Source organism: Dendropsophus ebraccatus, chromosome 4 (genome assembly GCF_027789765.1).
Source record: "Dendropsophus ebraccatus isolate aDenEbr1 chromosome 4, aDenEbr1.pat, whole genome shotgun sequence".
Taxonomy (NCBI): Eukaryota; Metazoa; Chordata; class Amphibia; order Anura; family Hylidae; genus Dendropsophus; species Dendropsophus ebraccatus.
In genome coordinates this window covers 19,183,958-19,197,638 of record NC_091457.1, presented here as the reverse complement: position 1 = coordinate 19,197,638, position 13,681 = coordinate 19,183,958, and the positions used below count along the sequence as shown (strand labels likewise).

General features: G+C 44.8%; 1 protein-coding gene across 1 annotated transcript in view; it reads left to right on the top strand.

The window, feature by feature from the left end:
- The window catches only part of LOC138787910 (C-signal-like), a 30,022-nt gene that overhangs the window by 1,793 nt on the left and 14,548 nt on the right, over window positions 1-13,681 (top strand). Inside the window, exons 2-4 of the mRNA XM_069965223.1 lie at window positions 3,124-3,175; window positions 5,732-5,919; window positions 11,785-11,949. Of these exons, the coding sequence (XP_069821324.1) occupies window positions 3,124-3,175; window positions 5,732-5,919; window positions 11,785-11,949 (405 nt within the window). The remainder of the gene's footprint in view (window positions 1-3,123; window positions 3,176-5,731; window positions 5,920-11,784; window positions 11,950-13,681) is intronic.

Below are 13,681 nucleotides of genomic sequence, written 5' to 3'. Positions count from 1 at the left end.
GTGTATGTGGTCAGTATGTACACTACTATCCTGTGGGGTGAGCGGGGTCAGTATGTACACTACTATCCTGTGAGGTGATGGGGGTCAGTATGTACACTACTATCCTGTGAGGTGATGGGGGTCAGTATGTACACTACTATCCTGTGAGGTGATGGGGGTCAGTATGTACACTACTATCCTGTGAGGTGATGGGGGTCAGTATGTACACTACTATCCTGTGAGGTGATGGGGGTCAGTATGTACACTACTATCCTGTGGGGTGATGGGGGTCAGTATGTACACTACTATCCTGTGGGGTGAGCGGGGTCAGTATGTACACTACTATCCTGTGGGGTGAGCGGGGTCAGTATGTACACTACTATCCTGTGGGGTGAGCGGGGTCAGTATGTACACTACTATCCTGTGGGGTGAGCGGGGTCAGTATGTACACTACTATCCTGTGGGGTGAGCGGGGTCAGTATGTACACTACTATCCTGTGGGGTGAGCGGGGTCAGTATGTACACTACTATCCTGTGGGGTGAGCGGGGTCAGTATGTACACTACTATCCTGTGGGGTGAGCGGGGTCAGTATGTACACTACTATCCTGTGGGGTGAGCGGGGTCAGTATGTACACTACTATCCTGTGGGGTGAGCGGGGTCAGTATGTACACTACTATCCTGTGGGGTGAGCGGGGTCAGTATGTACACTACTATCCTGTGGGGTGAGCGGGGTCAGTATGTACACTACTATCCTGTGGGGTGAGCGGGGTCAGTATGTACACTACTATCCTGTGGGGTGAGCGGGGTCAGTATGTACACTACTATCCTGTGGGGTGAGCGGGGTCAGTATGTACACTACTATCCTGTGGGGTGAGCGGGGTCAGTATGTACACTACTATCCTGTGGGGTGAGCGGGGTCAGTATGTACACTACTATCCTGTGGGGTGATCGGGGTCAGTATGTACACTACTATGCGGTTCAGGGAAGAAACAGAGTGCTGCACCTCACACCTATGGCTGATACTAGTGCCGCTTGGCTAAATAAAAAACACATCAGAATTTTGTGTATGAATTGATCAAGCCATACTGCCCCATGTACCTCGTGCCGGTATCTGATACACATGGGTCCCTACACTAAGTCCACACCGTGCCAGTCAGTGGCCACCAACCCCGCAGGCGTGCACAGCCAGGGAACGGGGGCCATGGGACGGCCCTGCGACCCCCATGCCACAGGACCAGACCCAAAAACACCACACCAGAACCCGGCCAGCACCACCGGCGGAGAAGGTCGCCCCCAAGCAGCACAAGTCTGGATAAGGTATTGCGCTCACCATAGCTGCAGCAAACAGAATGGGAAAAAACAGGAGGGATTAAAACCATGTGCACTCAGGTGTCTCCTGCTAATTGCGGTCATGTGGGTCTCACCAGGAGGAGTGCAAAACACGGAGAAAAGAGAGAAACAAAATGCGGTTCAGGGAAGAAACAGAGTGCTGCACCTCACACCTATGGCTGATACTAGTGCCGCTTGGCTAAATAAAAAACACATCAGAATTTTGTGTATGAATTGATCAAGCCATACTGCCCCATGTACCTCGTGCCGGTATAAATTCATACACAAAATTCTGATGTGTTTTTTATTTAGCCAAGCGGCACTAGTATCGGCCATAGGTGTGAGGTGCAGCACTCTGTTTCTTCCCTGAGCCACATTTTGTTTCTCTCTTTTCTCCGTGTATTGCACTCCTCCTGGTGAGACCCACATGACCGCAATTAGCAGGAGACACCTGAGTGCACATGGTTTTAATCCCTCCTGTTTTTTTTCCCATTCTGTTTGCTGCAGCTATGGTGAGCGCAATACCTTATCCAGACTTGTGCTGCTTGGGGGCGACCTTCTCCGCCGGCGGTGCTGGCCGGGTTCTGGTGTGGTGTTTTTGGGTCTGGTCCTGTGGCATGGGGGTCGCAGGGCCGTCCCATGGCCCCCGTTCCCTGGCTGTGCGTGCCTGCGGGGTTGGTGGCCACTGACTGGCACGGTGTGGACTTAGTGTAGGGACCCATGTGTATCAGATACCGGCACGAGGTACATGGGGCAGTATGGCTTGATCAATTCATACACAAAATTCTGATGTGTTTTTTATTTAGCCAAGCGGCACTAGTATCAGCCATAGGTGTGAGGTGCAGCACTCTGTTTCTTCCCTGAGCCACATTTTGTTTCTCTCTTTTCTCCGTGTATTGCACTCCTCCTGGTGAGACCCACATGACCGCAATTAGCAGGAGACACCTGAGTGCACATGGTTTTAATCCCTCCTGTTTTTTTCCCATTCTGTTTGCTGCAGCTATGGTGAGCGCAATACCTTATCCAGACTTGTGCTGCTTGGGGGCGACCTTCTCCGCCGGCGGTGCTGGCCGGGTTCTGGTGTGGTGTTTTTGGGCCTGGTCCTGTGACATGGGGGTCGCAGGGCCGTCCCATGGCCCCCGTTCCCTGGCTGTGCGTGCCTGCGGGGTTGGTGGCCACTGACTGGCACGGTGTGGACTTAGTGTAGGGACCCATGTGTATCAGATACCGGCACGAGGTACATGGGGCAGTATGGCTTGATCAATTCATACACAAAATTCTGATGTGTTTTTTATTTAGCCAAGCGGCACTAGTATCAGCCATAGGTGTGAGGTGCAGCACTCTGTTTCTTCCCTGAGCCACATGTACACTACTATCCTGTGGGGTGAGCGGGGTCAGTATGTACACTACTATCCTGTGGGGTGATGGGGGTCAGTATGTACACTACTATCCTGTGGGGTGAGCGGGGTCAGTATGTACACTACTATCCTGTGGGGTGAGTGGGGTCAGTATGTACACTACTATCCTGTGGGGTGATCAGGGTCAGTATGTATGTACTAGCCTTGGAGTAATAGTATACTGTCAGAAACAGACCAGGCATAGTCACTAGAAGACTACATTCAGTGAGTGCAGTGACCTGAAAGAGCAGCGGTGTGTTACATGGCGGTATATGTCATCAGACCTTTCTGCCATAGTCCACTTAGCAAGTGTGAAGGTGTCCATAGCAGCATAACCTGTAATCTCTGTGCAGGTGTTAGCAGGTGAACCCATAATCACATACAGTACAATAGGAAATCTTTCTTATTTTTTTCAGGAACTCAGGACTTTAGCTTCCGAGCATAAGAATATAGTGCTGCTTCCTCTGGGTAAGTGATACAAGGCATGCAATAACACAAAGAGGGTGCAAAACCTGGCTGCATCTGAGGGTCACACTGTCACAGGATGCTCATTGGGAGATCTATTCCTTATGGTGTGTTTACACAGAGAGATTAGCTGACAGATTCTTGAAGCCAAAGCCAGGAGTGGATTAGAAAAGAGAAGAAATCTCAGTCTTTCCTTTATGACCTGTAAGTTAGTGTCACTGTCGTTTAATTTTTTTTTTGCAGAAATCAATAGTCCAGGCGATTTTAAGAAACTTTGTAATTGGGTTTATTATCCGAAAAATGCATTTTTATCATGAAAACGCAGTTTGAAGCTCTAACCCCCCCCCCCCCCCCCCCCCCCCCCCCCCCCCCCGTCTTCAGGATTGTCTAAGGAGAGGGGAGGGGTTGAGGGAGATGAGTCACCAAAACAGAACAGATGCGGAAAATGAACGAGTCCAGCTCCCGGCAAGGTGGAATCATATGCGTAATTTATTGTATCTCCGTCACCGTACACACATGCGGCATGCCCCCAACTGAAGCCTACGCGTTTCGGCTGCTACACCGCAGCCTTAATCATGGCTAACCTCCACTGAGTTAGATCACAATAAGTAGTCACCAGCCGGCGAGGAAGCATGACAGCGGTCCGCCCACCTCCTTGACTGCGTCTGCGCCACCGCACAGCTGTGAACTAAATACATGTGATCAGCCCGTGGAGACAAAAGACTAGTGAATCATAATAGCAAAATACATCATAAAACACAAATCACACTGGTGTACATATTAATATATACATCTCTGCCCCAAATACTATACATACTTATAATATAAGCAAAGGCCATACTTATGCTGGGGGTGGAACGGGAATTCACACTGGTATAGCAGTGTTGGAAACTAAACAGCTGAGCAGTTGGACATGAATTCACATGGGAGTAATCGGGAATCAGCATAACAGCGAAGAGGAATATTGCCAACCTGCCAGGCGAGGGAAAGAACAATCACGTGTATGTGATCTCAACATATAAGAAGTATATAGTGATTCCCAACATTCGGGACACATAAATTATCAATAATAAATGAGAAGTTCTCTCTTTAAATTCATGCCCTGAGGGAAACAAGTGTCCAGGCAGAACATCCAAAAAGCTTCCCTGTCCTTGAGTAGCTTCTGGATGTCACCTCCCCTAATGGTAGTATGTACTCTTTCAATTGCAAATATACGGAAGGATTTAGTGGATCCATTGTGTGTATCTAGAAAATGTCTTGAGGCACCCGATGGTGTTCTATTGCCTGGATGTTCAATATCATATAGATGTTCGCAAGCGCGGATTTTCAGCTTGCGAGTTGTACAGCCTACATATAAAACATTGCAGCTTGTGCATTGGATTATGTACACTACATTAAAGCTGTTGCAATTGAGGAAGGATTTTATTTGGTATATTTTGTTGCCCCCCGTGTCGGTAAATTCTTTGCATGTTGTGCTGTATGAACATGTTTTACATGGATGGTGACCACATTTGTAGAATCCAACAGTGTTGAGCCAGGTGGCATTGCTTCTGCGGTTTTTATTATTAACCGGCATAGATGGTGATAATGTGTCACCTAGTGTACGCGCTCGTCTAGATACAACATTAATGCCTTCTGACAATATGGTCTTGATTGTGGGGTCTTCCTTCAAGATGGGTAAGTAAGTGTTGCGTAACAACAACAATCCGCACACCCTAAATCGTATTGTTGGGTGCTAGTGCAGAGGGATTCCTCAATCCCATAATACATATGAACAGAAGCACTGCACTCCCAGAAGATTGTATGCTGGTGAAATTTTATTCAGAAGAAAATCATATACCACAATCCAACCAGATCAAGTAGTACGAATTAGAGTAGAAAAGTAATGCTACGGGCAACGTTTCGGTCGTGCTTCCGACCTTCCTCAGGCCTATGTAGCCATACTGGGGAATGAGTGTATAGTATGGAAGAGCTTCCTATGTGTAATACTTTGTTCTCTGCTGGCGACTAATCTCCCTCCTCCCCTCTCCATAGGTTACACAGGGCCCGACTGATGTAAGAGAGTCGAGATTTGGTGATAATGAGCAGTGACTGAGAGGAGGGAGGGGGGGGGGACCTGGGGAAAGTCTATTTGAATGCAGATAATGGCATATTTGCCTAATAAACCCAATTACAAAGTTTCTTAAAATCGCCTGGACTATTCATTTCTGCAAAAAACAAACAAACAAACAAAAAAAACAACCGACAGTGACACTTTAAGCATAGGATTGCTGCGGGTTTTTATGTCTTCTATTGCCTGATGTGCACCAGAATACACATACACTCCAAGTGCCAGGACTCAGATTCCCTGTCCAAACAACCTCAGCCACGTACACAATGATTATGTCAGTGTGTTTTTTTTGTTTTTTTTTTAATGAAATTTTGGAAGGAGTGAAATCTGCACAAACACCGGGAGAGCAGATCTTGTCCTTGGCCGGACTTCAGGATTATAGAGCAGAACATGTTCCCTACTGCACCATATTCTTATTATCTGTCCAATGTCTTTGTTGGGATTCGCAGACGCCACTGATGTGGACAGCGTGAGAGGAGCCGCCATAGAGGTGGAGAAGCATCTGAGCGGCTCTGGGTTAAATCTGCTGATAAACAATGCCGGCGTGATGTCACGGATAAACATGGAGAAGGTGGATGCAGACGACATGATTGACACGTTCAAAATAAACGTGGTTGGGCCCATGCAGGTAACCCAGGTATGTCATATGTCATAGCCATTTATAGGCTTAATAAGAATTCTATAAAGACTTATGGAGACTTACTGACCATTGCTGCCTCACTGAGAATCCTGGGAAGGATATGTATTCGCACTACCTTTTTAAGGTAGCTTTCTCTTTAAAGGGGTACTCTGGAGACAACAATTGCTTTCAATCAACTGCTGTCAAAGAGTTGTATAGATTTGTAAATCACTTCTATTTAAAAATCTCAAGTCATCCTGTACTTACCAGCTGCTGTATGTCCTGCAGGAAGTTATGTATTTTTTCCAGTCTGACAGAGTGCTCTCTGCTGCCACCTCTGTCCATGTCAGCAACTGTCCAGAGCAAGGGTGGGTTCACACTCAGGAATTCTCGTGGATAAATTCTGCGGAATTCCGTCGCCTGTACGCACACCTTTCCGCCGGCCCCATAGACACCATTCTATGGGCCGGCTGATTCAGCATTCCGCCGAAAAGAGTTGACGTGTGTGCTTACAGGCGACAGAATTCCGCGGAATTTATCTGCGAGAATTCCTCAGTGTGAACCCACCCTAAGAGAGGTTTTCTATGACGATTTGCTACTGCTCTGGACAGTTCCTGACATGGACAGAGGTGGCAGCAGAGAGCATCGTGTCAGGTTGGAAAGAATAAATCACTTGAGAAGACTTGAGATTTTTAAATAGAAGAAAATTACAAATCTATAACTTTCTGACACTAGTTGATTCGAAAATATTTTTTCCCTCTGAGTTTCCCCTATAAGGTGCGTTCACACCTACAGGATCTGCAGCTGATTTTCTGCAGCAGATTTCATTTAAATAACTGAACACAGCATCAAATCTGCTGCAGATCTGCTGCAGATCCTGTAGGTGTGAACGCACCCTAATTAGGCTGGGTTCATACTATGTATATTTGAGGCTGTATTTGGTCCTCATGTCAGGTCCTCATAGCAACCAAAACCAGGAGTGGATTGAAAACACAGAAAGGCTCTGTCCACACAATGGTGAAATTGAGTGGATGGCCGCCATATAACAGTAAATAACTTCCATTATTTCAATATAACAGCCGTTGTTTTAAAATAACAGCACATATTTGCCATTAAATGACGGCCATCCACTCAATTACAACATTATGTGAACAGATCCTTTCTGTGTTTTCAATCCACTCCTTGTTTTGGTTGCTATACAGCCTCAAACATACAGCCTCAAATATACGTAGTGTGAACATAGCCTAGAGGAGAATTATTAGCGCTACACAATAGGCCTCTCAGCAGCCAGCCAGCATCCCGCTCTGTATTTGGGGCAATAGCTCCAAAACAGCTGCCTATAGGTAGGTTATGTTTCCTTCTGGAGAGATATCTGACTTGACATACATTTTCAGTGTAGTGCCTCCCAGCCCAGTCCCAGACCTGCCTATTCTTTCTCTGTGTTTTTTTTTTTTTTTTTTGTAGCGTCCATCATGATGGTGGTGGCCCATCTGCATCTTCTCTCCTCCTATCCTGTGCTTTGTGTTGTTGCTGCAGTTCCTTAGCACGCATGCCTAGCCTCCCCAGGTTTAGTATGCTCCATTTTTTTTTCTTATTTTTTCCTATTTAAACATGCTCCACACACTTCTTCTTGCCTGAGCATTGTTGGTTCCTTGTGTTCCTGAATGAAGGTGTTTTTCCTTTGTCTGCTGTTTGTTTCCGGACTTGTGCATGCTTCTCGGGTTAGGCCTATGTGTCTGGCCCCTTCTGTACCTTAATGCCCTTTCCATTTCCGACCCAGACAGTCCATCCTGCATCAGGGCTGTCTGCCTTGACCCTTCACCTGTTAGACACCACTGCTGCCTTACTACCATTCTGATTCTTATGTTAACCACCCAGCCTGCAAACCACATCTTTACTGTCACTTCTCTTTGTAAGTTCTTTCTTTTTTTCTTCTGTCTCTGTCCTTGACATCATAAATACAATCCGGAACGAAGATCGGAATCACAGCAGATTTAGGTTGGAATTTCAAGACACAAAGACACAACTCCACATAGAACCCTTGTGACTAATTCTGTGTAATTTTCTGTGTTACATATCCTCAACTGATCCCCAAGTCCTGGGGGCCGCCCAGGTCTCAGACACAGAGCGGGGAGAGGAGCACATAGCAGCGCACGTCTCTCCCTTCCTGTACCACTGGAATCTGAACACTTGGACGCTGACGGATAAAGTTTTTGAAAGTGACAGCGCCCATGATATGACTGTTATTGTCAGAACATTGCACTGCATCTTATTGAGAGTCAGTTGATTTGGAGGAGCAGTCTATCAGCAGTTTAGTGTGTAATTTCGTCAGCTGATTCCCTATCATCCCGACCTGACAGCTGTCATATGTCTGTAGTCTTATGCAAGTAGTGCACATCCAGCGTGTGTGATAAAGGCCCCACGCACAAGGTCACATTAGTATTCACTTTGTACGTGTCAGTAATATTGGATCCTTAGGGCTCTATTATACGGAGTGATAATCTGCCAAATCAGGGCGATTCGGACAATTATGGCTCCATGGAACGTATATGGACGTTCCTGACACTGAAGGGGTTTGATGTGTGCGGTACCGCTGCAGTGAGAGCAGTCATGTACATCAGTGTCCCGGGAGCTGAGGGTAATGAGAAGCAGCTGCGTTTCATTAACCCCTTAAAAGCTGCGATCTATAGCGATCGCAGCGTTTAAGGTACTCAGTGATAGAACAAGCATCTGTCACTGAGTGATTGGGACCCTACCAATCGCATGTACCAACAGGCGGGGGTAAGCCTCTTACCTCCTTCCTGTCGGTTCGGCGTTCTATGCACAGAGTCTGCTCTCAGGAAGACTCTATGCATAGATCGCAGATAACACTGACCTATGCTATGCTATGGCATAGCATAGATCAGTACATGCAATCGAATGATTGCATGTTTTACTGTTAAAAAAAAGTGTAGTAAAAAAAAGTTTTTAAAAGTATTAAAAACCCCCTTTTCTCCCCCCATAAAAGTTTAATATACCCCCTTGCCCATTATAAAAATATTTTAAAAAATAAGATAAACATATGTATCGTAGCGTGCGGAATTGTCTGATCTATTAAGATATTACATTATTCTTCCTGCATGTTGAACGGCATAAACGGAAAATAAAAACAGGATTGCTGATTTTTTTAACCCCTAGACGACCCAGGGCGTATAGTTACGCCATGGAAGTCTGTCCCCAGACGACCTAGGGCGTAACTGTACGCCCTGGGTGTTTCTCCCGCTATGAAGCGTGCTCCGGAGCGGAGCGCGCTTCATAGCAGGTGGGGGCCGGCTGCAATCAGCAGCTGGGACCTCACCGGTAATGACACGCTGCAGCGATCGCGCTGCCGCGTGTCATTAACTCCTTAAACGCCGCGCGACCGCGGCGTTTAAGTGTAAGTGACAGGGGGAGTCCCCTGTCACTTACCGATCGGGACCCCCGCAGTGTGACTGCGGGGGTCCCGATCGGTAAAACGGACTGCCGGAGGTCTCTCACCTGCCTCCGTGCGGTCCGATCGGCGATCTGCTACACTGAGCCTGCACAGGCAGGCTCAATGAGCAGATCGCCGATAACACTGATCAATGCTATGCCTATGGCATAGCAATCATCAGTGTAAAAATCCAAGTACTGTATGTAAAAGTCCCCCAAAGGGACTTCAAATGTGTAAAAAAACAAAAGTTAAAAACACTAACACACTACCCCAAAACCCCTCCCCCAATAAAAGTTGAAATCACCCCCCTTTCTCATTATATAAATAAAACATATAAAAATAAATAAACAAATAAACATATAATATACCGTAGCGTGCGTAATTGTCTGATCTATTAAAATATAACAAGCGTCATTGCGAACGGTAAACGGCGTACACGGAAAGAGGGAAAAAAGTGCGTGGATTACCGATTTTATGTTACATTATATAGAAAAAAAAATTATAAAAAGTGATCAAAACGTCCGATCTTCACAAATATGGTATTAATAAAAACTAGAGATCATGGCGGAAAAAATGACACCCCATACAGCCCCGTAGGTGAAAAAATAAAACCGTTATAAGCGTCACAATAGTCCCATTTTATTTATAATTAATTGCCAAAAAAAAGGATTTCATTTAAAAAAAATATATAACATTAGAGAATCTGTGTAACCTGCATATGGTTGTGTTCGGACTGACCTATAGACTAATTGTATAATGTCGCTGTTACCATATAGTGCATTACGTAGACACAGGAACCCCCCAAACGTTACCATATTGCATTCTTTTTTGCGATTTCACCTATTTATATCTTCATAAATAATATATTTGGAATTCCATCATACATGTTATGGTGAAATGAATGACGCCATTACACAGTACAACTATTCCTGTAACAAATAAGCCCTTACATGGCCTTGTAGATAAAAAACTGAGAGTGCTAGAGCTCTTAGAAAGGGAGGAGGGAAAAACGGAAACACTAAGATTAAAATTTGCGCGGTCCACTGGGTCATTTTGGGCCTGGTCCTCAAAGGGTTAATTGATATATCAGAAAAAAGTTTAACAAAAAGCGGTCAAAATTTTTCTGTTACACCAGTATGATATTAATAAAAATGGCGCAAAAAATGACACCCCAACCAGCCCTGTAGATGGAAAAATAAAAGTGCTATGGCTCTTAAAAGGCGGGGAGGAACAATTTGACTCTGACTTTTTTGTATTAATTTGACTCTGACTTTTGTGCATCAAAGGGCTCTGTCTTGAAGGGGTTAAAGGATGGGCTGCACGGACATCGCTGACAGTATATGTGTGTGTATATATATATAATATATATATACACACACACACACACAGCCCTTGCAGCACAAAATTCGAGCCGTGTAATAGACTTAGTAAACGAGTTTTATAGTGATCAGGACGTGTAATACCGCCCTTACACTACTGTTGGCTTCTGCACGTGCATCTAAAGTCATGCAAGTGTTTGTGTCATAAGGCTGCATGCACACGTTCCGGGAAGTTGTCCGTGCGCACGGACAATTTTACAGCCCATTGCTTTCTATTGGGCTATTCAGACGTTCCGTGATTTCACGGATCTGTGATCCTTTCCGTTTAAAAATAGGACATGTCTTAACTCGGAACGGAAGCACGGAAGGTGTCTTAACTATCACCAGTAGACATATAACACTGTGTCCATAAAGCTGAGAGTTAGGAGCGATCTGCTCCCAGGACAATCATACGGTGTATTCTATCTGTCATCATTTGACAATAGCAGAGATATTGCAGGTTGCTAGAAAAGGAGCCATATTGTGTCATATGTATAGATTACAAAAGTGAAGAAAGGCACTGGTTACACCGTTCGTTTTTAATTTCACATTATCGCACATATTATTATTATTAAAATGACATTAAAAGTTATGTTTTAATATAGATCTTCATAGTTGATGAGAAATTTCAGTTTTTGCGCTTTTTCACGGATGTACACGGACGTGATGTAATCAATGTAATTTAAAATATCCGTGAAAAAAACGGACAAGGATGCAAAAAGGATGAAAAACGGACTGTTTTGCACGGATCACGGAGGTAGCTAGCAGACCACAATCGCGGACCAGGAAAATCCCTGAACGTGTGAATGCAGCCTAAGAACTCTTTGAAGAGGAAACAATCTCATTCCTTCAGCCTTGTAGTCACTCTGTGTGCACCGACAGCCTTGTACAAATTGTAGTTTCTTTGTTCTTGGAATTTAATGACTTAATAAAAACATTTTTGAATAAATATTTTTTAAGTTTTTTTTTACAGTTAGTGTTGACGTCATATTCTGTCCCCGCACGTGGATTTGAATATAACGAAATAAATTTGAATTCAGTTTTTTTACCTCTTGTCCCATTGTTCATTTCTAGGCTTTTTATCCATTGCTGAAAAAAGCTGCAGAAGAGAACGCCCGGGAACCGTTCAGCTGCAGGAAGGCCGCCGTGGTGAATATGTCCTCTGTGCTGGGATCTGTCGAAAAGACCTCAGTGACCTTTGAATTCGAAAAACAAGTTATCTCCTACCGAATCAGCAAGGTACATTCACCGGTGACTTTTATGTGATTCTGGGGTAAATAGTCGTGGTGAGTAAAGAGAACACTCCCAGAGGTGCTGATATTGGAGAGCAGCTCACAGACAGGGCCTTCTTTGTAAGGATTCCAGATACTGTATACAGCTGCTTAAATCTGGACGCTCTTAAAAGGGAATTATCAGCAGATTAGACGAATCTATTCCCTATTAGAGATGAGCGAACCGGGTTCAGGTTCGAGTCCATCCGAACCCGAACGTTCGGCATTTGATTATCGGTGGCTGCTGAACTTGGATAAAGCTCTAAGGTTGTCTGGAAAACATGGATACAGCCAATGACTATATCCATGTTTTCCACATAGCCTTAGAGCTTTATCCAAGTTCAGCAGCCCCCGCTAATCAAATGCCGAATGTTCGGGTTCGGATGGACTCGAGCATGCTTGAGGTTCGCTCATCTCTATTCCCTATGTTTCTTATCTCCTACCTTGGCGCTGTTCCTGTGCTGTTAGCAGAGTAATCCTCAATCCAGAGCTTCATTATGAGCACTGCCCCACTCCCAGAGTGCAAGCTGACCTGCTCCTTCTAATAATCAATGGAGTGCTTGGGCTAGATCAGCGCTGTGGGGGTGGGGCAGTGCTCCTAACGGTGCTCCAGACCAAGGTTTACACTGCTAACGGCACAGGATCGGCGATGAGGAAGAAGGTAAGACACATACTGTCCTCCTTGGCGCCCCATGTGCAACAGGGGCCTATCAGCAGGTTAGATTCTTTAACCTGCTAATAGCGCCCCTTTAGAGGGAACTTGTCAGCTCACTATCATGCTTAGGGCTGCAACATGGGCAGATAGCTAAAAATCTTGTTTTCCTTCTAAGCTTAAAGGGAACCTGTCACCAAGACAATACTATCTAACTTATCGCCATCCTGTTATAGAGCAGGAAGAGCTGAAAATATTGATATATAACTTTGTAGGAAAAGATTCAGTATACCTTGTAATTTGTTGATTGAAATCCCTGATCATTCTGTGGTAAGGAGTCCAGTGGGCGGTGTCACCCCATGGCCTAGACTCTTAAGCATGGAAACATCAGAGATTTCAGTCAAAAAATTAAGTTATACTGAATCTCTTCCCATAAAGATATATATCAATCTGCTCAGCTCCTTCTGCTCTATAACATGATGGCGATAGATTAGGGAGCAGTTTTATGGTGACTGATTCCTTTTAAAGTGTACCTGCCATTAGAAATTGTGTTTCCATTGCTCTGAACTTGCATATATAATAAATCAAAAGTAAATTGGACTTGTCAGTTGCTGACCATCTGTGTTCAAACATGTCATCTCAATAATCCAAGTATATGTATAGTGCATTGTTTACCATCCCATCAAAGGAAATATGGTAATGTAGTGTTCACACCTTGAGGTTTTTAATTGCAATTAATGAAAACCCCATTTGTAATCTGATCCAGGCTTTGGCTTTGTAAACTGACTATGTAAACGCACCCTTATACTCCCATCAGTGAACGTATGTGCTGCCTCCATCCACAGGCTATATTTGCATGATATCGATCAAGTTCCATCAGGCGCGGCATACTTACAGACTGCTATCATCATAGCTCAGAAAATAATAACGCCCTGTATCACAGTCCTATAGAATACCTATATAAGTATAAATCAGTCATGTCATATATCTCCTCTATAGACTCCAAATGATAAACCTATCATCCCTATATATGTATAAAAATAGTGAC